Source organism: Rhipicephalus microplus, chromosome 3, assembly GCF_043290135.1.
Source record: "Rhipicephalus microplus isolate Deutch F79 chromosome 3, USDA_Rmic, whole genome shotgun sequence".
Lineage (NCBI taxonomy): Eukaryota > Metazoa > Arthropoda > Arachnida > Ixodida > Ixodidae > Rhipicephalus > Rhipicephalus microplus.
The window spans coordinates 19,709,008-19,733,322 of NC_134702.1; the positions used below are offsets into that span (position 1 = coordinate 19,709,008).

At 45.1% G+C, this 24,315-nt stretch overlaps 1 protein-coding gene across 1 annotated transcript; it reads right to left on the bottom strand.

The window, feature by feature from the left end:
- Positions 1 to 23: 23 nt before the first annotated feature.
- On the bottom strand, positions 24 to 22,460 carry LOC142802696 (uncharacterized). The gene is made up of 4 exons (XM_075887670.1): positions 22,380 to 22,460; positions 21,655 to 21,791; positions 13,101 to 13,320; positions 24 to 320 (listed from the first exon to the last, which is right to left on the bottom strand). Exons 1-4 carry the CDS (start codon positions 22,458 to 22,460, stop codon positions 60 to 62), a joined length of 699 nt encoding a protein of 232 aa, XP_075743785.1. The 3' UTR covers positions 24 to 59.
- Positions 22,461 to 24,315: the final 1,855 nt, after the last annotated feature.

The window sequence follows — 24,315 nt, forward strand, 5'->3', positions numbered from 1 at the left end:
AAAAAGAGCAACATTTATTTAACTACCCATACGCTAGGGTCGGCCCAGAGGTGAGACAGCTACGCAGCGACCATCATTGTGGGCAGCAGCAATCGGCCAGAGCGGGGGACAGTCTCCGTTAATCGTGGCAGCCAAGGCGTCTCCCCTGGGCAGCGCGCAGGCTCGCCCTTTCGAAGAGCACAAGTGGACCACGCGCGCCGCCACTGCGCAACACGTGGCGCCATCTCTTTATGGCCGGTGCAGGTGGTTCCCACACGTGCCCTCTTCAAGAGGGCGAACTGGGGACCGAAAGTCTGCAGGTAATGTCCGGCGGCCGGGACCTTATGGTGAGGAAAAAGAAAAAAAAAACAAAGAAATATTGCCTTCTCGCCACCAACGAAAGCATATGCGTGTTGCGCCAAACAATGAGGTGAACATAACAGCCAAAGAAAAGAAAGAAAGAGAAACAATCACCAAGGAAGGAAATGCGCCATCTTCCCACACCCTTGTTGGCTACGTTACCGAGGACGCAGATTGCACCACTTTTAAGGGGAGATGCGGGTCGAAAAACGCGAGCTTTTTTTTTTTCTTCAAAATTACCTATTTTTTTATTTTCGCCTGTTTTGATAAGATTAGTATCTCTACGGTTATGAAAGAAATAATACAGGTCGAGACTTAACGGGAAATGCTTTAAAATTAAATCTAAAGAGCACAAGGTGCCTGTTGAAAGGTTGAAAGTGTGGAGCCTTCGAGCACCTTGCCGCCGATAATGCACCGCCGCTAGCCATTGTTGATCGCATGAGTCGAAGAGTCGAGCCTCTCTCTTCAAGTAACAACAGTTTCTCTCGCTGATGCAATACAAGAAATAATAAAAATAAGCACTCTTCTGCGCGTTTTTCAAGCGCCGCGGCTGGCTTATCACATGGTACGAATCGAGGACCGCCATTGGCCGCTGCGCGCCTGTATGTGCTGTGAAACCTATTTGCGGGGTCCATGTCTTGTCGAGCAGCGCAGCTGAACAATTCTTTTCTCGTGTAAATAACTCCGTTATGAATGAAAAAAGGCATTGCTCGCAAGTAAAAGCCGTTTTGCGGATGCTCTGTAGGAATAGGCTACGAGAAGCTGGTCTGATTTGCGGCAGTTGTAGGCTTGCAAAATCCAATGCATCAAAAGTCATTCACACCCGTCAGCCGGAAAGTTCGTGATGGGGCAATGGATGATGTCAGCACCAATCTTGAGAGGTCGAAAGAGCTCACAGTGAGAGAACTTAGCAGGGACGACATTGCCATTATGTTCGACGGTATGTGGCACAAACATGACTGCAAAATGGCATGGCACTGGACTTAGTTTGAATTTCGCAGTCCTGTCGAACTTCTGCATAGCTTGCAGTTGGCACAAGGCTCTGCCAGATGGAGCGGAAGTTTGGTAAGCGTTTCATCGCTTACCAAACTCGCTTACCAAAAGGGGGGGGGGGGCAAAAGGGTTAGGGTTTTCATTTTGTCATGTTGCAGAGCTAAAAGTGTGTAACTTGCAAGAAAACTAATTATATATTTAAAATCAGCAGAAAAATTTTCATAAACAGCTGCAGTTTCATTGCTTTAGGGTGAATAGTAAAAAAAAAGTGTCTTCGAGTAGCATCTCCTTTTAACGTATACCTTATGGCGCAAAAAAAAAACAAACACGAGAGAATGACAAGAGCAAATGTTTTTCTCGCGCCATAAGCTACGTTAAGAATGAACCAACTCACCCAACAAGTCACTCTGCACTACTTGCTGGGCGTTGTCGGTGACTGGGTGGCCAAGCTCGGGTGAGGGATGCCTAGACCCTCAGCAGCTGAATATTCTCGCGCAAAAAACAAAGTTTGAGATTGGAGACATGAATACACTATATTAGTTATGCAATCTGTCAACATGTACAAAGCTTGTATTTCTGAGTTGATCTGTTGGGCCCGTCCCAGCTGTTTGCTAAGGAAGCAGAAAAAACCTTTCGAAGAGTCACTGAGGGGTGACTACGTTTTAACACCAAGTTACCAAGCTCAAAATTAATATTCTTCCGACGCTTATTGTTCGGCCTGTTCTATGCGGGATACATCGAGGATACAACCAGCTGTCTGGCTGGTTGGACCGCGTCCATCAGCCAGTGCCTTAGGTCATCATAAAGCTTTAAATCTGCCTCAGTTGCACAGAAAGCGACTAAAGCGCTCCTACTTTACTTAAATTCAACAAACCTGAGCGACCGTCTGTAGACTGTGTGCGCTCCCTCGAGTGTGCTCGTGATTGTGTGTACCTTCTTATCTCTCTGCAACCTCTTTTCTCCCCTTCATCCCTTCCCCAGTGCAGGGTAGCAAACCGGATGTGCGTCTGGTTAACCTCCCTGCCTTTCCTTGCATCTTTATCTCTCTCTCTCTCTCTCTCTCTCTCACACACACACAGCATTCTTCGACACAAAGAAAACACTAATTAAGAAATCATAGCATATCTAAGGACTGAATCATGATGAGTGGGGCCAAGCGTCCATCCGTTCGTCCAACCATGGTGTGAACTGTCCGTGCGTGCGACTGTCCGTCTGTTTGTCTATATGCATGTCCCTCCGCCTATTGAACACTTCGAGTACCACCATGTCACATCTTTTCATCAAATATTGATTATATATAAATACCACCATCTAGCGGACATTCCAAGAACTAAATGAGAGGTGGCTACCAATTAGATTTATTCATGACGCACGACCCACGGCTTAAGAAGCTTCGGCTTTCCGAGAACTTAACCAGAGGTGGCTATCTACTACATCGAGGACGCACGACCCACGTGCTAAGAAGCTTCGCCCCTAAAATCTATCCCATGCGGCACATACCCGCTCTCTGAGGTATGTGGCACTGGTGGTTACAAAAGGGAATGACCCATTTTGGCGTGCGCACACGCATATGCAATATCGCCGTGCGCACGCGCATACGCAATTTCAACGTGCGCGCGCTCATACGCAATATCGCGAATCTGCAGGCGCATACCTACTTGGGCGTGCGCAGGCGCAGACCCAATTTCGGCGTGCGCACAAACGCAATTTCGGCGCGCGCGCGCATAAGCGATTTCGGCGTGCGCGCGCGCATACGCAATCAGACTACCAACGTCTTAACCTTTCGGCTAAACACCAGCTCTTGTATATCGCACCTATATGTGAACTACACAAATGCCTCTACAATTTAAAAAATAATTGAGAAATTTTTATGGTTTTTTTACAAGTTTAGAACTTGCCTTGTGAGTGGGCGGTAGGGGGGAGTTTAGTCTACACCATGGGTTTCATCGATTATTTTTTTAAGCCAGCACATAAATCCCCCCCCTCAACCAACTTTATTAAAACATGAAGAATGACTCCGCAATACAAAAAGGCAGGAACAGGAGGGAAAGAAAAGACAAGGATGTTAACCCGTCTGGAGCGACCGGTATGCTACCCTACACTGGGGATAGGGATGGCGGAGTTTGAAAGATGGAAAAAAGGAAAGAGGAGAGCTCACACACGCGTTGGGCTCACAAACGCTGATGACTTGAAACATGTTGACGCACACTAACTGACGAAAGTCCGAAAAGACGCGGTTTCAGTCCGCTATAGTTGCACTGAATGATGGATGCTTCCTTGAATTTCTAGAAATACTACGATGGGGATCGTTAGCCATATTTCTACTCGAGTGATTCGAGTACTGGGCTTGAGGCGTCCAGGAATTTGACAGCGCTCTGAGCAGACGTTGTCCCCATGCCCAACAAGATCTCCCGGATGGCATCCATGAGAGAACGAAGCATAGTTATGACTTTGCCATCTTTCTTATGTGTGTCATCAGCGGTTGGCGAAGACCCCTGTGTGGGCGTGGTCTTCTGACGTTTTATGGTTAGCGGACGACTTGGAGGATTAGGCCATTCCCATGTAAGGATATTTCTCTCCGCAGTCTTCTTTGAATTTGTTGGTCCTTGTGCGGCCTGACTTAATGGTGCAGCAGTAGAGGTGGCGCTGTCGTTGCGAGCTTGCGCAGTCTTTGTGGTCGAACGATGGCACCGAGGCTGCTGCCGACGCCGTACTGTTTCGGCAGCATTCCTTATGGTCGAATTGTCTGTGACCATTTGCTTAAGCTCCACGCGCTCCTTCTAAATTCGAGGGCAGTCTTTCGATGAGGCAGTGTGTGAGCCATTACAGTTACCGCATGTAAGAAATGTGGATTGACACGCATGTTCCGAATGGGGTTCTGCGCACCGGAGGCACCGAAGCTAGTTCGTGCACACGCCCTTGACGTGACCTAGTTTAAATCCCTGGTGACACTGAAGTGGCTTTTGCACAAAAAGCCGAACAGGATGTCGAAAATGTCCGACTTTGACATAGGGTGGTGTGCAGTCGCCTTTGAAGACCAGTTTCACTCAGCATGACTTCCCAAGGCGGTGTACCTGAGTGATGACGGTACCCTCATTTGCCGGTTTGATAAGAGTAGGCAAATCAGCGTGGAGAATCGCAATGTCTACGTCGTATATCACACCAGCTATGGATGCGTTGTCAATTGGTGTAAAGGGGCGCACTTTGATGCCGCCTAGCTCAGTCACTTGTTTGAATGGCCCAAACGCATGTCGAATACATCTATGCCGAGTATATTTTTTTCACGTAAACTCCGATTTCCTTGATTTCATTAGGTACTACAAGTTCCAAAAAAGGCGGAGAGTGCTTGCCTGCCCAGCAGTCGCAGGTTTCCTGAGGACTCTTCCGGCACAAAGATGACGTGTGGCCAGCGTTCATGTCAGGACTTCATAGTCGCTGTATTCGCAGAGGTGGGCGAGGCTGCGTTGACGATTTTCCTTTTCGCCCTCTTGCTCCGGGCAGTCATTAAATCATCGTCAGATGAGTCGTCTTCCGAGACAGCTGAGTACAGCTATATGTCCTCGCTGCAACTGAGTGAAATTCCTCTCTTCCTCTCGGTGGTCAGCCGAGATGACTGCTGGCCAGGCGGTCCTCCGGAAGGCCCCGCGTCCGTGGCCACAAGACGTTGAGCCGAGGCACCATGGAAAAAAATGTATCACCGAAAAAAAAACCGAGAGCCCAGGCCGACCTCTCTACCTTTCTGTAAATAAATTCCCTCTCTGAAAGCACAGAAAGAAGACGACGAAGACGAAGAAGAGAAAGTGAAAGAAGAGAAAGAAAAAGAAGAGAAAGAAAAAAAGAAGAAAAAGAAAAAAAAAGAAAAAGAGAAAGAAGAGAAAGAGAAAGAAAAAGAAGAGAAAGAAGAGAAAGAGAAAGAAAAGAAAGAAGAGAAAGAAGAGAAAGAGAAAGAAGAGAAAGAGAAAGAGAAAGAAGACGAAGACGATGACGACGATGATGATGATGATGCTTTTGCTTTGCTGGCACTCGCCCACAAAAGGGGATCAGCCAAGAATCAGGCAGCATGATCATCAAGTTAGTTAGTTATGCATTTAAAATCATTAAGCCCAGGTGAAGAGCCCAGGACACCTGGGCTTGAAGAGCCCAGGTGTCGATCTTATAACTTCTAAATTTCTTCAAGGTATGGCCTCGTATTCTTCAATTCTTCTTACCAAACTTTTTCAACAATCCATTGACAGCGGGTCCCTACCCATCCAGTGGAAAATTGGTAAGGTGGTCGCCGTTCACAAATCAGGTAGCAAAGAATCTCCTTTAAATTACCGCCCTATATCCCTTACGAGCATTCCTTGTAAAGTCTTGGAGCATGTCTTGTACACAAGCATCGTAACGTTTCTCGAATCCAATTCATTTTTCACGGATGCACAACATGGTTTTCGAAAGCGATTTTCATGTGAAACTCAATTACTGTCTTTTACACACCAGCTTCACCGCATTCTTGACCGTCGCTCCAAAGCGGACTGTATTTTTTTAGATTTTGCAAAAGCCTTTGAGAAAGTGTCCCATAATCTCCTGCTCCTGAAACTTAGCAAACTTAACCTCGATCTTGATGTGTTCAAATGGCTTGAACACTTTTTGTGTGGCCGTACACAGTTTGTTGCAGCCAACTCATATAATTCCCAAGAATGTTGTGGTAATTCGGGCGTACCCCAAGGCTCAGTCCTGGGCCCCCTCTTATTTTTAATTTACATCAATGACCTCACTGATTGCGTTTCATCAAACATACACCTGTTCGCTGACGATTGTGTCATATTTCGTGAAATTAACGACACAAGCGATGTTAGTATTATACAAAACGACCTTAACGCTATTTCAAACTGGTGCAGTCTTTGGCTAATGAACCTTAATATTAAAAAGTGTAAAGTTTTCCGCGTATGTCGAACTTCAACCACTCCCGCCTCGTACCATCTTAATAATGTTCTACTCGATTGTGTTTCATCCTACCGGTACTTAGGTGTGCACATTACTTCTTGCCTGACCTGGTCCGTTCACGTAAGCAACATGATTAACAATGCAAACCGTATGTTAGGCTATCTTCGTCGCAATTTTTCTTCTTCACCTGCCTCTCTAAAACTACTGATGTATAAGAACTTGGTTAGAAGTAAATTAGAATATGCTGCTTCAGTTTGGGATCCCAGCATGGTTTATCTGATCAAAGCCCTCGAACTGGTCCAAAATAACTCTGCCCGGTTTATCCTACACGATTACGATCGAACAGCAAGCGTTACAGCTATGAAAAACTCGTTGCAGCTGACTTCCCTTTCTTCTCGTCGTAAGTCTTTTCACCTGTGCCTTTTTCATAAAATCTTCCATAATAGCCCCCAACTTCGTGCTAATCTTTTTCTTTCACCGTCCTACGTGTCCTCTCGCATCGATCATGCGCACAAAGTTGGTATACCTATATGCCAAACAATTACGTGTTCAGAATCTTTTGTCCCACGCACCAGCAAAGACTGGAACCAGCTTCCTGGAGCGACTGCTGCGATTACTGATTATCAGCTGTTTCGCGCTGCACTAACAAGCATTGTAAACTGAGGTTACTTATTACGTGTGCCTTTTTCGTTTTTTTATGTTCTTGCGTGTCCTGATGTGTTTTGTAGCTAGAATTGTATACTAGGATTATTTAAAATATGTACACTAGATCTCTTTTGTTCTACTTTTGTGTCCTAACTTTGTTATCAGCTAAAATTGATTATTCAGTAAACGTTGAATCCTGTACTCCCCTTTACTCACCTTCTGAATCTATTTTTTATAAACCCACTCCCCTCTTCAATGCCTCTGGCCCTGAGGGTACAATAAATAAATAAATAGAATTTCAGTATAAAGCAAAAAACTAACTGTAAAACATATAGTAAAATGCCACACGAGCTAGCGGTCAGGCATTCAGGTAGTCTCGGAGCAGAAAGTACTAATAATAGGTAATCTAACAAGGTAACCTTTTGTTGCCGTTATGTACGCCCACACAGCTGAGCAAACCTTCCTGTGGCTACAATCTCCGATGAATAAAATTACTGCCACGTGTATTTTTAAACCTAGCTTCTCAATTGGTTCGACCAGGTATCTATCTTTTCCTTTGATAAGAATATTGGTGGCAGAATAAAAAGAAATGATCTATTGATTCTAATTCCTTGCAAAAGAGACATAACGGAGATGCTGCGAGTCCAGCGTTATGTAGGTAATATTTCAGGTGCGGAATTCTGCATCGTAATCAGGTGATTGTAATTTCTAACTGCCGAGATACACACAACTGTTTGTTCCAGCAAAATCTTAAATGTACGAGGTCTCTGACTTTATCCAATGATATTTTTTTCTATTTTCTTCTGCAAACAAGTATTTCTGCATCTGAGTGCTGTTACATAGGTGAAATCAGGTAAAACACGTAAGAGTGGTGCGCTTAAAGATGCTTTGGCTAACGAGTCTGCCATCTCATTTGGATAAATCCCGCAGTGGCTAGGTACCCATAGCAAGTGGAATTTTCTCAGGTTTGCTGGCAATAAACTTTCCTACCTACCTACCTACCTACCCACCTACCTACCCACCTACCTACCCACCTACCTACCCACCTACCTACCCACCTACCTACCCACCCACCTACCCACCCACCTACCCACCCACCTACCCACCCACCTACCCACCCACCTACCCACCCACCTACCCACCCACCTACCCACCCACCTACCTACCCACCTACCCACCTACCCACCTACCCACCTACCCACCTACCCACCTACCTACCTACCTACCTACCTACCTACCTACCCACCCACCCACCCACCCACCCACCCACCCACCCACCCACCCTCCTTCCTTCCTTCCTTCCTTCCTTCCTTCCTTCCTTCCTTCCTTCCTTCCTTCCTTCCTTCCTTCCTTCGTTCCTTCCTTCCTTCCTTCCTTCCTTCCTTCCTTCCTTCCTTCCTTCCTTCCTTCCTTCCTTCCTTCCTTCCTTCCTTCCTTCCTTCCTTCCTTCCTTCCTTCCTTCCTTCCTTCCTTCCTTCCTTCCTTCCTTCCTTCCTTCCTTCCTTCCTTCCTTCCTTCCTTCCTTCCTTCCTTCCTTCCTTCCTTCCTTCCTTCCTTCCTTCCTTCCTTCCTTCCTTCCTTCCTTCCTTCCTTCCTTCCTTCCTTCCTTCCTTCCTTCCTTCCTTCCTTCCTTCCTTCCTTCCTTCCTTCCTTCCTTCCTTCCTTCCTTCCTTCGCCAGTACAGAAAATAGAGCGAAGGCAAAAGGCTGAAAGCCTTGCAATATTGAGTATGACTACTATAGTCATACTCAATGTCAAATTTTTGCTGCAGATAGTGCAGTGCATACTGAGAGAGAATCAGTAAGTATGACTGCTTCTGATTCGCTTGCAGGAAGTTTACCAAGTGCTAGAAATATAGCAAATAATTCAGCGATGAATATGGGCATATAATCTGGTAATCTAACTGAAAAAGACCAGTCGAGAGAAGTACAGAAGATGCCTACTTCAGCCTTTTCATATAATACGGATGCATCCGTATCAACAATGTTGTTTATGGACAGATGAGTCAAGTAATCTAATAACTGAATATTTAAATATCGAAGGGGCATTTGTTTCGCATTATGGAAGAAACTATCATCAAATTATATTTCAAGTTTTGAATTAGGCATCTTCGTTGACGTAATCTGATAGATATTTACATTCAGAGGTTCTAGCAGCGCTTGGACGAACCTAATCTGAAGGGTCTGTAGTCTAGACCACTGTGTTCCGAAGAATGCGCTTGGTTCTTTAATAAAAACGTAAGACGCTTGTTTTAGAGGCGGATTGTATATTTTTAAGAAAGTTTGAATTGTAAGTATTCTAAACCGAATTAACAAAGATGGGAGACGCGCTTCCACATATAAAACATTATTTGCAACAAATTTGGGATGTCCAAGGCCCAAGCGCAAAGTTTATCTTTCTAATAATATTAACTGTCTCATCTTGTATGCCGCGCTGCCAGAAAATATTACGCACCCGAATTCCACAATAGGCCGCACATACATCTTGTAAATCCTTATCAATGAACTTCGCAGTACTGTTTTTCTGTTTCCCCATTTTCGTAACCACCCCAAGGCACGTGACGCTTTACAGCCAACCTCGTCTATGTGGCTTCAGCGTTCTATTATGTACGATGCCTAGGTATTTCAGGAAATTAGTGTCGAATGCGCTAGTTACGATACATCAGAGAAATTTTGACACGATACTTAAAATACTTCTTGTACGCGATACTTCTTGTACGCGGTATTTCAATGAACGTGAATTATCCTTTCTTTGCATCCTTTTGTTGTTTTGAACACTGCGAAAATTTTCCTTAGAGTTTTGTTGTCCTGTTCTTTTCTTTTTTTTTTTTGTTTCTTTTTTAGTAGTACTTTCTTTATTCCTCCACGTAGCATCTCTGTACTGTTAAGTAATAATATCTCTACATATGTATGTGCATATTTATATCAATCGTTTGTATTTGTTATTCAAATTATACACTGTAATTGTAACAGCTTTATTGTGCTACAACTCCCCTATGTAATGCCTACCCAGGCCTTTAGGGTACTTGAATAAAAAAAAAAAAAAGAGAACGGCAGAAGCGCACTTTTTTTTTGGCATTCAATGACGTATGGATATTGTCAAGCCATACTTCTAGCATGTTCATGAAATTCTGCAATGTCTGATACAATGAGTGCAGGCCACTGTTTGTTGCAAAGAAAGCAATATCATCTGCATACACGTAAATTTGAATATCCCGATGAGTTAGAAAGGAACTTAGTGATATATTGAATAAAACAGGGGAGAATACTGAGCCCTGGGGTACACGTCATGTCTGCTTACAACTTTTAGAAGAGCATCGACACAAGAAGCAATAAAATTCTGTCTTTTTCAAACTCTGAATTAAAGTCTATTACCACTACTATGACTACTACTGTTATCCATTATGTTACATATTTTGGAAAGCGATGGTCTTACATCTGCTGGATTAGGATAGAATACTCCACTTTATCGTACGCTTTAGCTAACTCTAGAGTGACTAGTGCACAGTATTAGCGCCTATGCACAACCAGCTTTATACGACTTTCGAAATCCACATGTGCACATGTGCCCACCAAATGGAGTATCCCTATCAAAATTCAATTAGTGTGGGATTTAATATTGTATGTTTATTGAAATAGTTCATTATACGGTCATTCAAGACTCTCTGTACAAGTTTGACCAGGTTAGATGTCAATGACATGGGCCTTATTTTATCCAGAGTAAACTCCATTTTCTGTTTCCTTAGTATCAGAATTATTTTGGAAAGCTTCCAATCTGCCAGAATACAAGAACTTTTATTAATAACTATATTACGGATTTCTTGTGGGCATATTTCGTATAGCACTTTTATCATTGTAGAGGTCACCCCATCAGGTCCAGGAGCAGCGGGTGGTAATCACTTTATCGCATCCGCCAGTTCAACTAAATATACCTCCTGGAAATCATCATCCGCCCTTAATTTCACCATAGGCTTTGCATAATTTGTTGTAAACCTAGTTTGCGAGCCTTTATCAATATTTTCGGAGAAATAGGAGAGTTCGCAAGGAGACATTATGGCGGAATGAATGCTTTCTGACTGTGGAATCATTTTTCTCGAGCGCGAAAACCTGAAAAGCCCTTTCTTAATTTATAGACTTAGGCAGATAATTAAATTTATTCATATCATAATATTCTTTTACTTTGCGCACTGTGCGCTTGAAATCGACGAGCATGAATTCATAATCACACCAATTTTTAGGGCATTGGTTAATTAACAGCTCTTTCTAAGCCGCTTTTCACTTTCTGTACCACCTGACACATTCTACATTCCACCACGGGCTAAAATATCCCGCTGTGTTGAGTTTATAATAAACGTTGATTTTTTTAATGATCGTTTCAATACCGCACACAGACTCATAGCCCCAAGTTCTTCCAGCATTTCCTTGCGAAAAGTCAACGTAGATATTAAGTCTTTTTTGCAATTTAGCATAATCTACAAATGAGCCCACTTTCCCGGAAAACTAAACCTCGGGAACTTAACTTCAAAACTGATGGGAATATGGTCGCTTTTTGTAGCGCAATCTAAGATATTCCACGAAGATATGCTTAAAGTGGAGCTGGGAAATGTTAAATCTATAGTCTATTTAGAGTTACCTCTGACAAATGTAGCAGCGTGTGAGTTCAAGCAAGAACAATTCTTATCAAGAGTTCATTCCCACAAACGTATTCCACATACATCAGATCTGAAGCCCCAAGACACATGGTGTGAATTGAAATCACCACGCAGTAATATTTATTTTCTGCATGAAGCATATCGAGGCATCTCGTGTCCTGAACTTCTGCAGGAAAGTGCACATTTGCAAAAGAAAAAGACGAGCAGTCTGGTATTGTTATGTCTAACACCAAAATTTCGTAATTTGTATTCATACACTGATACGATATCTTGGCTCTGTGACTAAACTTCGTTGATATTAAGAAAACCAGACCAGCACCAGCAGACTAGGCCGATCTAGCCAGATTAATCGATAATTTTTCAGGTAAAAATTTTTACCATTAGCAAGCCAGGTTTCCTGAATGGCAATTATGTCGGGAGAAAATTGCGAAGAAATATATTGTAAATCTGTAGTTTCTGAACAAATAGACCGGCAATTTCACTGCAGAATTTTTAGTGAACCTATTTTGATGCTATACCAGCAGTACAAGCTGCCTGATCCAGAATATATTTTTCTAAGAAATCATTTTTTGAAAGGTTCTCAAAGAAGTCCTTCTTAAACGGGTATTTTTTTTGGATTTTGAGTTCTGAAGAGATTTCTTTGAAGGGGGAGATCCGTTACGATTCAGAGTTTTTTGAGATTCTGTGTCCATATCTGTAAAAGTCTCCTGAATCATCTATCACAGGTTCTGGCTCAGCCTGAACTATATTTTCAGAAGGTCCTGCTTTCAAAAATGTAGATCTATGATTAACTGTCAATTTTTCCTCCTCTGTACTTCTTGATATCAACAAAGCCTGCGAATCCCCATTTTGCTCAGAAACTGCAGTACCAATGATTTGTGTAAGCTGTTGTGTTAACATATTAGCCAAGGCTTCAAGAAGAGTAGCTGCCAGACGCTTCATTGCCTTCTCAGTAGACTTTTAAATGGCCTCAATTATCGACTTTGAGAGCGATGCATCCATTGCCGCTGTGTGCCGGAATGTTATGCCTGCGTATCCTTTCGATCTTTGATGCATTTCTGCGACCGCCTCCCTGCTAAAGCAACGCTTGCGTTTTATGATTTCTAGAAACACCCAGTTCTCTTTCTTTTGCGGCACATTCAGCAGAGTCTGCAGGGTGCGCTCCATTACACAAGCAGCACTTCTGGTCATCATATTTGCAATCACGGTTGTCATGACTCTCTCCGCACAGACGACATCTAGCCTGTGATCTGCATCCTTTCATGCTGTGGCCGAATCGCCAACATTTTGAGCACTGCAAAGGTTTCGGGGAAAGTGGTTCTACTTTGCAGATTAGTGGCCATGCCTTAATTTCTGTTGGTCTGACTCTTCCTGCAAAAGTTGCTATAACTGATTCAGTAGGCGATTTTGTTTTATCAGTCGTTCGGGTGCATCGATAGACTGAAACTGCTCCAGCTACAGCAAATAAGTGCAGAATTTCTTAAGGTGCCAGACCACGGACTATGCCCTTCGTACATGCAAGAGGAGCTGGAATAAACGGGCTCACCGGCTGTGCAGCAAATTCAGAACAATGCAGAAGCTCTCGGACGTAATCCTGGTCTGCAGAGCAGCACAGGATACCCCCTCGGCCGAACTGGCGGACCTCAGTGATCTTCTGGAAGAACGACGATGCTTTCTGAAGATCCACTTGTGTCACCTTCGGATTCTTCATTGGAATGGAACCCCCATTTGTAGGAACCAGGGCCACAGGGACGTAGTTGTCTCCACTGCGCAGCACGGTATCAATCGGCATATCTTTGACTGGTAACGAGGCCAGCCAAGGAGAGTGCCCTTGACCAGGTGATGAGAAAGACATCAGAATATTCTGACTTGCCTGACTTCAAAAAACTGCAACAAGGTATCAGTTGAGAGAACATAACAAGGAACACGACGATTCAAAAGCAAACCAATTCTTTGCTAACAGAGATCCTGCCGCTCGACCTTGAGCAGACTGCTGCCAGACCGCTACAAATCTCAGACTGCTGCAATTTGTAAATGTAGATCCTAAACTCGTGGCTCACACCCATTCTGGGGGATCGGCCAAGAATCTGGTAACTCGCCTAAAAAAAGAAAAAGAAAACAAATGTATATAAGTAAATACTGGTGAAAAGAAAATTAACATAAATATTTTTGTAAATTAGTTTTGAGACAACATTTTGATGATTTAGTTCAATTTCTAGCGCTTGGATACGCGAACACTTCGTAGCCGTTTTCAACAAAACCTCCGCAATACAAAAATACTACATTTCCAGAGGCTACAAGCTGATTTTTGTGACGAAAATGCCCTCCCCCCTCAACAAATTTAACACAACGAAACGCTCAAAAATAAAAAAACTTCTTTTATTGAGAGAAATACCTCCAAAATTAATTTTATAAGCATGCGAAGAATCACTCGGAAATAACCAAAATACTTGTGACAGAAATGCTCCCCTAAACAATTTTAATAAAGAATGCTTCAAACACTTTTTTGAGTAACCATGGAGTTAATTCACAGGAAAAGCGTATTGCCTCGCAAATTCTACATTACGAAAATTCTAAGAATTTGTCCAGTACGAGCGGAGTTTCATAGATTTGTCACACGCTGCGATCGCATTCTCTCTTCTCTCGTCCCGACGGAAGCGCTGGAAGTTAAGCAGGGAGAAATGGAAAGGGCAAACAAAACATCGCGCGCGCGTCGTGACCTTGAGCGTTTTTTTTTTTTCCTTCGAATACGCGGCTTTCTCAGTGCGATCGCGCGCGCACGCGTAGACAAGTGACGGCCTCCCATGGCGATCTCAATAACGACCTAGCGCGCCATGTTCAAATCAGCCAATAGCTGATAGATGGGCTTACTGCGAGTGATTTTTGGACTTATTGCGTGATTTGTCGAGAGAAAAGAAAGCAATTTTTAGCTGACTTTGATAATTTATTGTGAATTCCAGGCCACGTGCTGCGTTATGATATTTGGCACTCGTGTTGTCGGGAGCCTCTGCTATATATGCCGATCTGCAGCATTTTATGACCATGCTCGAAAAGTGTTGCAGGTACCCTTTAAAACGCGATGAATCAACCAATTTTATTGGAACAGAGAGAATCACTCAGAAACTAAAAAGGTACATTTGTGTCAGAAATGCCCCCCCCCCCCCTCCCCCAACCATTGTTTTTAAATGCAAGGAATGACTCCCTAATCGAGAAGTACTAGAATTTTAACGACTGTAAGCTTATCCTTTTGACAGAAATGCCCCACACAATCAATTTTATTACTATGTCGCAGAGGCACTCCAAAATAAAATAAAAAAATCGAAGACTAGGGGCTTACCTTTGTGACACAAATGCCCCCCCCCCCCCTCAAGCAATTTCGTTAATGATTCCGAAATTGAAAAAAAAAATACAAGAATTCAAAAGGTTATTTTACATTTTGTGATAGACATGACCCTTGTTACATTGACTGAGTCGGGCCCCAAGCAGGGAGAGGAAGACGCCGTGAGAAGGAAGAACGTATATATAGGTTTTAATGCGTCGTGCTAACCGAAAGAGGGTGAACAAAGAATGGCCCCACGGCGTGGTGCGCAGGCGGTTATAAAGGCACGCCGTGAATCAAGGGGGCTGGAACGCACATCAAGGCGCACAAGGCGACCACAGATGAGCCAGACTTGGCGACAACAGAGTCCGAAGCAGATGAGCCAGACTTGGGTGCTGGCTGATAAGTGGCGAGCGGTGCGCAAACGGAACAGCACTTCGCATAGAAGAGCACGAAGGGGGAAAGAAAACTGTGCACAACAACTGGTTATTGTTTTCTTGCAAGGTTCACCGAAGTTTTCGACGTAGAGACACTGTTGGAAAGTTTCACCAGTTCAGCCGGCTGCGCTACTGGCGGGTAGTTTCGAGATGCACAGTAGCGTCGAAGGACTTGGTGACCCACGTCTGGAAGGATCCAGCGATGTGGCCTCGGACCTTGCGAAGTCAGGTGACGCAGTGATCGGTTTGCAAGTCGAACGGTGCATGCCTTAGGGACGTGTGCAGGGTCCCGAGGTCTCGTAGGCTGATATGCCGAAACGTGGAGTGCATGGCAGTGCGAAAAACCGCAGGTGTCGCCGAGTTCAACAATCCCGGGCTAGGGTCCTGGGCATAGGCGAAACAGCAGGCACCCCCACGAACACCACAAACTCCCGAGCTCTGCTAGGCTAGACTCATACGTAGAATGTTTTCGAAACTTTTCACTTGGAAACAAAATTGACTGTCGAGGACGTGTGACAGTTACAGTTACGCATGAATACTGAATCAAGGCTGTAGTGCCACTATGCCAATCAGCGCGAAGAGAGAAAGGACTGCTCAGAACATCTACATTCGCTTGCAGCGATCCTTTCATACGTTTAACCGTAAACGATTACGCTTGCAAACTGAGGCTCCAACGTAACAATCTGCCGTTTTTGTTGGAGATCTGTTGAAGCTGCGTGAGTGGGCGATGATCCGTGATCAAAATGAATTTAGCACCAACTGAATAAGAGAGTCAGCTCAAATGAGACACGCGCATTCTTTCGCTATGGTGTTGTAGGCTTGCTCGCCAGCAGACAATTTTTGGCTTATCTACAGAATGGGGCGCTCACGGCCGTGCTCGTCTTCCAGACAAGAAACTACGCAGCACATTTTCGCTTGCGTCACGCTGCACAAAAAAGGGTTTTGAGTGGTCTGGGCTTGACAGTGAGAGGTATACCTTCAAAAAATTAAACGCAGCTTGTTTTGCTTACTCCCTTTTCACGCTATTAGGAGTGTGTCTGTCTATCAGTCCGTCTGCAAGTGGGCTGAACGCCTACCATACCCAAGGAAGTGCGGAGCTCCATTTTCCTTTCTGGCTGAAGGAAGACCTTGATTGGCACAATCTTTAAATCAAGCGGGCTTCGATGCCCTTAAGCAAAACTGTGATATAGGTATAGTCAACTTCCGAGCGACCCAATTTTCACTTCTGGGCTTTTAAAGTTAGGCCAGCCTCGCCAAGCCTACTTAGAACCTACCGCAGATGATTCAAAGCTCTGGCCAAGTATTCGAGCATAATGGGATGTCGTTAAGATACGGTTTAGTGCGAGCACCTCTGATTTAGCTAGCACTTGATCCATATTTCTCGAAAAGATAAACGGGGCATTTTTAAGACTGAACGGCAGAATAAAAGGCTGGAAGCTGCCGAAAGGAGTTACGAAGGCAGCCAATTCACTCGCTCGTACTGTTAGCGGCACTTGTCAGTACCCTCGCACTAAATCGAGCGTAGAGATCAATTTAGCTTTGAACACCTTTCAAGGCACTGTTCTACGTGCGACAAGTGATACACTTTGGCCGTGTGTGATGGTTAAAGACGTTCCTCACTATGTTTGCTTATAGCGGACGAGAACGGATTAACATGAACAATTTATTTGATGGCACGGGTGGAACGGCTGACGGCGCACGGATACGCTACCGTGTGCAGCGCCGTTGAGTCGGACGTCGCGGCCAACGCAGCAGTCAGGGTCGCAACTCCGGAGGTCCAGGATCAGGCCACGGCTCACGAGGACCACACCCGGTAGGTCTCGCCCACGAACCTGCTCCCAGCCACTGCACCCAGGCAGGAGCCGTTCTGCAGGCCCCGTCCTTGGACCTTGTACAGGCAGACGGACTCGACCTCGAACAGACACACCGGGGTTCGACCTGGCCGACACGTACAGGTCCCACGTCCGGCTCAGGAACGCTGCCAGGAACTCGTCCTCTCGAGCGGCGCACCGCTTCGTCTGCCTTCGTGGCCTCAACCCTCCGTGCACACGCCCGCGTCTCGCCCGGCAGAACGTCTCGCTCGTCCCTTGCCGATGTGCGACGCTCTGGTGACACCGGCGCTTGATGGCATGGGTGCGGCTACAGAGCAGTCAACCCGCATCGCAGACGCGATGCTCCATGCGAGGAATGGCCAGCCCGTCCAGCGAACAGCTTGCGTCGAGACGCGATGCTCGGCGCAACCGTGACCATTAGCCAGGCCACGTTCATCGCTGTGCCGAACGGCTGACCATGGAGACGCCTCGCCGAGATCCACGATGCCCTCGGCAAGGAAGAGAACAGCAGGCCAGGCCGCGCCCCGAGATGCAGTACTCGTGCCGGCAACGTCACTCCAGCTGGTAGTTGGACGGCAGCAGCGTGGACGGCCGCGTTCCCTGGCCGGAACCTGGATCGCCTGCCTCCGACGCTTCGGCCCGCTGTCTCCCCCCGTCTGCCGCTGCTTCGGCTCGTCCCCAGCCACAAAGCTTACTGCTACGTAATGGTCACACATGGCCCAATCGTGCACGCCACCTCTATGGGCCACCACAAGTCATCAGCTGATTCGCTGACACTCACGCGCACATTACACGCGCCTTGCCCCGCACTTCCGTCGTTGTCGTTTTCTTCACTCATCACACCGTGCATCATTTATTGTAAGCTTAACTCGGTGATTGTTACCACAGTTCTTTAGCGTTAGTTTCTACAACTATCATTGGAGACGTGAAGCTGCCTTCACATCGTTCAGCCACTTTAAGCGCCAGCATTTATTCGACTGCTTCCCTCATCAACATTTTGTGCCATGGTGAACATTTGTAAGCTTTACATCGACTGCTGCCGAGCAAAGTTGGGTGGTCAGCTTCAGCTGTAAACTTTATATCCTGATTCGTCAGAGTGGTCCCACCGGGGACCTTTGAAAATTCTTGTCTGTGCTGTGCTATCATATCTGCTATATCTGCAAGCTGACTCACACAGATAAGCCCTGTCTGCTGAAAAATTAAGGATCTCATCCACAAAAAAAAAGTCATGTCATGGGGAATATCAGGATGTTCAGCTGCTAATTGTTCAGCTTGACTTAACACTAAATTCACTACCTACACTCTCTCTACATAGGGCTTCATTAAGTTGCTATTATAGATACGTACTTCTTTTCTACAACCTGGAAGTTTAACTACGTAGGTTGTGTCTGAGAGTTTGCTGCATCGTCCCGGAGCCTTCCCAGGGTACCTCCAGCATGTTAGCTGGCACGATTGCCGTTTTTATTGTAACGCTTTTTTTTTTTGCTTTTGTCTGCGCATCAAGCATATGAGCTTCTACCAGAGCCTGCGTGTCGTACAAGCGCTGTAGTGGGTTGCGAACGTGCTCTACGATAGTCTGATCACTGCCGTTATCTCCCGGTTTTAGCGAACTAGCCTAAGTGGGCAGCGCAACGTCATTGCGTACACAAGCTCTGCTGGGCTGAAACCTGTCGGGTTGTGTGCTACCGAACGTATTACAAAAGCATAGCTGGCAACGCAGTGTCTCATTCATCTTTTTTTTTTTTTGCCCGTAACGCAAAGCCCGCAATACCCGCTTCAGTACACAATGAACGCTCTGCACTGTTGCTTTGCGGATGTTGAATAGAGCCGTATTGTATCTCAATAACGCTCTTCTTAATAAAGGTGGTTGTTAACTCACTTGTGAGGACACTGCCCAGATCGTACTGTATTTTGCTCGGAAAACCCACGCGGGAAAAGATCAAAAGGGTCTATACTCTTTCTGCCGATGTAAGACAACACAGCAGCAACGCCTAAGGAAATTTAGTGACAGGGCACACCATCATCAAAAGTTATTCTTATTCTGACTTCGTCACCTGTAATAGCCCCACAATATCAACTACGACTCGACGAAACGGCCCTGTGCTTATAGGAACCGCAGTCATGTGCGCTTTTTGTTTCTCGTGCAGTCAGTTCGCTGACAAACATCACAACTACGAACAAACTGCTTTACGTCTTTAAAACAGCCCGGCCAGTATTATTCACTCAGCAGTCTCGCTTTTGCCTTGGTAATTCCGAGATTACATGACCAGCCTGCCCGATGAGAAAGTTCTAGAATGTTTTCGTGGTACTTCGGCGGGACCACGACTTGGTCAGTGCTTGCGCCTGTCTTGCCCCAAAACTCGCGGTATAAATTGCCATTTCTTTCAAAAAAACAAAACGAACCACTAGTTGCCTTCGCCTTGCTTTTCAACACTTCGGCGGCATTTTTCCAAGGTTAAATCGGTTTTCCTCAATCAACGCCGTTTCGTAAATGGAAGATAACACCTGAAAATCACAGCTCGTGGGAGGAATGAAAAACCGCCCGCTTTCCTCGCGGGCAGATCAATGCGCTCCTGAACTTGGAATCACCAATATTATCCGATTGCGTTTTTGATCCTGGGCATTGACAGCGCGTGACGGAGGATCTTGGCGGGCGGCAGTTGCTTTAGTCATCGACCTCGTGACTAACCATTACCTGGTTCATATCGAGTGTGACGCCTGAATTCATCAACGCTTTTGCAGTTCCGTTTGATAGCAAATATGGGCACTGTGACAGTACGCTATCCGAGACGGCTGCCTCGGTTTTAATTTCAAAAACGCCCTTTTCAGTGTTACTTTTACTACTAGTAAATTCGGAGTACCTTCTTCCAATCCTTGCCTTAAGCATACATCAGCTGTGAAATTGATTGATTGATTGATTGATATGTGGGGTTTAACGACCCAAAACCACCATATGATTATGAGAGACGCCGTAGTGGAGGGCTCCGAAAATTTTGACCACCTGGGTTCTTCAACGCGCACCCAAATATGAGCACACGGGGCCACAACAATTCCGCCTCCATCGGAACACCCGTGGAATCACCACAATTTACTATAGACAAGAGTGCACCGTGTCATACGTTACACCTGTGTCGCGCAAGACTCAAAATTCTCGGCCTGCGCCATAACCTTGCACTGAGGTCATAACAAACTGTATGGGCGATATTTTTGGAACGAAACACCATCGCGGCTACGTATTCGAGTTTCCGGCACTTAAACATACGACAGGCATCCGCGCCCCGAAAGATTTGTTTACGTGTGAATCCTTTGTCCTGCAGTGGACATAGTCAGGCTGATGATGAATCCAAAGATTCCTGCTTTGTGGTATTGTTATTTTTTTTCCAACTTTCTAGATTCTTTTTGTTCGGAATTGAAGCCCCGTGGGCCTCACGTGCTTCTTTCTTCGTCAAAAGAACGGTGTTTTGCGTAGTATCATCATCATCAGCTGACTACGTCCACTGCAGGACAAAGGCCTCTCCCATGTTCCACCAGTTAACCCGGTCCTGTGCTTGCTGCTGCCAATTTATACCCGCAAACTTCTTAATCTCATCTGCCCACCTAACCTTCTGTCTCCCCCTAACCCGCTTGCCTTCTCTGGGAGTCCAGTTAGTTACCCTTAACGACCAGCGGTTATTCTGTCTACGCGCTACATGTCCAGCCCATAGTCACCTGCATACTCCGCTACCTTGCGAACCGTCTGTCATCTGGCTGATAGAGAATTCACTCCATTTTTCAGGAAGCGTCGGACAAAACTGTTCAATATACAGAATTCCACAAACACTGGCCTTGTCGTCGAACGCGTCAGCACCTTTGAGCCCATTTGGGGGAAGCTTGTTAGCCGGTACGCGAACTCCGAGTAGCTTTCGTTCAGCGTCTTAACTGATGCCCGAAACTTCAGCCGGAAAGCTTCTGGTAACAACTTGTACTTCGCTAGCAAGGCCCTCTTTATACGCTCGTAGCATTCCGCTTCTTCGGCCCTTAACTTTGCTAAAATTTGTGCTGCTTCCACCGGCAACAAATTCAGGAGCCTTTGAAAACGTCAGCTCACAGCCCATTATTGTGGAACTGCGCTCAAAGTTTATAGAGAAAGAGCCCCAATTCACTACCAATAACAAAGGGCCGAAGAAAACCTCTGATGTCGTAACTGGCGGGTTTCGGCTCTGCCTCACTGGCCAGATTCCTCTTAAGCTGCTCAAATTGGCATTGTTTTAGCTCATCTTCTCTTCCTCTCACTTTGCATTTCCTCTGCCCTTCATTAACTGCTTGAAGAATTTCGTCAGCACCCGCATCCCAGGCTGATATTTTGCCCACAATTTCGGGTCACCGTATAGCTTTGCTAACCTCTAAACCAAGCTCACCTGCTGCGGCTAACAGATCTCCCTTTAGCAAGCTATTCAAATCCATGTTCACTACCGTAACTGTGGCAAAAGTCCTCTCTAGCCACATTTCCTATTTCCCTGACACTCGACGTACCAGAGCACAAAGCCAAAGCCTCGCCGACTGCTGCCGCAGAGCTCTCGGGGGTCCGCCATACCACCCCCTGCCGTGCCACCACTTCCACCAGCTGTTACGTTTAGCCGATTCGGGCTCCAAGCCGAGAGACGAAGACGCTGCAAGAAGGAAGAACGTAGGTTTTAATGCGGCATGCTTGCTGAAAGAAGGTGAATAGCCCCACGGCGTGGTGCGCAGCTGATTATCAAGGCACGCCATGAACAAACAGATCGGGAACGCACATCAACGCACATGCGCCAGAACAGATTATCAACCGAAGCAGATGAGCCGGACTTGAGCGCTGGCTGATAAGCGGCGAGCGATGCGCAAACGCGACACCCTACAATCAGTATTATCAAAATGCGAATTATCGCTCCGAAATCTAAAAATAAAGCTGTGATAAAACCAGTTTTACTAAAAGGCAAAAAATGACTCAAACTGAAAAATCTAAATTTATATTTTTCAAAAAGCATTTATGCCAGGACATTCCCAACAACAAAATTCATTAAAAAGCGATGAAACATTCCTTGAATCTTACAAAATACAAGGTTTTCAATGTCTACAGACTTTCATTGAACGCGTAAGCGTTTCCATGCCTATTCAAGGAGAACACCGTCTGTCCGCTTTCTACGTGATACGAATCGAGATGTAGAGAAATAAATGTCCGCAAAGAATCAATATTATTGGTTGTACTGGGCATCGAATACAGGCCCGCACTCTTCGATTGCAAGTGCCTGGTCCACTTGGCTATAATCCCATTCTTCGCTTATGTTGGGCGACACAACCATGCCGGCACGATTCGAATACAGCTGAACCTGGTTATAGCAGACGCTGATACAGCGAATAACCGCTCATCGAAAAGTAAATACAGTAAATGCTCGTTAATTCATTTCTCGGGACCGAAAAAAATGCCCGAACAAACCAAATTGTCAAAAGTATAAAACAAACAAACGATTGTCTAATCCATCAATACATATTTTTTTATGAATACGTCAATCTTGTAACTTCTCTGTAAAGAGTCGGGCACAAGCCCCAATTTTCGTCATTCGCGAATTCTTTCACAATATGACCACTGTCAAGACCCGCGTATTCACCCCAAAACTTGCTCTGAACTCGTCTCTTAAGAGAACAGGGTAAGATAAAATAACGAAAATTGTTTTCGTTTCGTACTATTTGATATCTGCAGCCTTTTTGAACCAGGATCAATCAATGGTTCGTCTCAGTGCGTTGTTTCTTATTTGCTCAAAAAATAACATATTTCCAGGCTTGTGCGGCAGCCTGCCATGCCCATATTCTTACGTAGCAAGGGATTCCTTGCAGTTCAACCATCATACCCATACGTAAAGGTTACAGTTCGCAAGCTGGAGTGCATTTGGCACATTCAGAAAAGAATGGGCCCAGAAGTGTGAAAATGAAAGGAAGTGGAGCCGTCAAGCTTTCTGTCAAAATATTTATATCTGGCCGGGAAAGACTTAAGGACACCATTGGCAAGCATGAATACTATTATCACCTTGCCATCAAAAGAAATAGAGCGAGCTTCAAGGACATACGAAAAGCTGCTCGGGGAACATATATACTTCCACGTGGAATCAAAGGATACCAATTCATCCCACGGCTTTTGTCCGAAGGACGCCGAAACTTGGCGTAAATTCAACAAAGCCCGGTTGAATGATGACCCATTCGTTCATAAAGGAAACCTTCCAACATCTGTTATTGAGGCTGTTAAGCCAACTTATGCGGAACGTACGCATCCAAAAGTTCTTGCTAAATGTGTCCATGGGAAATCTCAAAACCCTAACAAGTCGTCGAATTGTCCAGTGGGAACGTGCTCCGAAAAGTGTTTTTCTCGGACAACCAAACACTCAAAATATGCATTCTTGATGCTGTGCTAACTTTTAATGATGGCAATATATCCTATGTGAATGTGCTGAACTCCTTTAGAATTTCACCCGGACACTGCACAGTGCAGGGCCTACGCACCCTTGAGCTGCATCCGCAGATCTTTGCTGAGAGGGCTGCACAGCAGGCGACAAAAGAGGCTCGCAAGGCAAGACGTTTCAGCACAAAAAGAAAAAAAAATAATATTGGTGATGAGTATCTGGCTGGTGCCTATAGAACGGGCCCGTTGATTTGTTGTTATCGCGTTGTACTTATGAAATAATGCACATTTTAAATTTTAAGTACGATTATTTGAAAACATGCTTTTTCGCAGTTATGTTCCTTTATCTCAGCTACCACAGTTTAGAATCATAGATTTCGGCCAGTATTTAAATAACGTAGTAGGCACTATGTTGAAGCAAAATTATTATTGTGTGAAAAAGTGCTCCTCTTCAAAATGGCATCTAATAGCTAAACCGAGAAATAATTAGGTCCCCAAAGTAAAAAATGTTCAAAAAAGTTAGTATAACCACTAAATCTGCTTCAGTAAAAAAAGTAATGGCTTACAATCACAATACTAAAATAGTTACTGTAACTCTTATGGTTATAGAGAAAAGAGTACATAAACTACAGCTGAAGTACTTGGTGGGTATAGGGCTTACTCCTTTCGCTTAATTATCGAATATCGATCCCACAAACGCCAGCACGTGCGCGCGAAGATATCTTGGTTGAAGAAGTGACTGACCACTTACCGTTGGACCATTA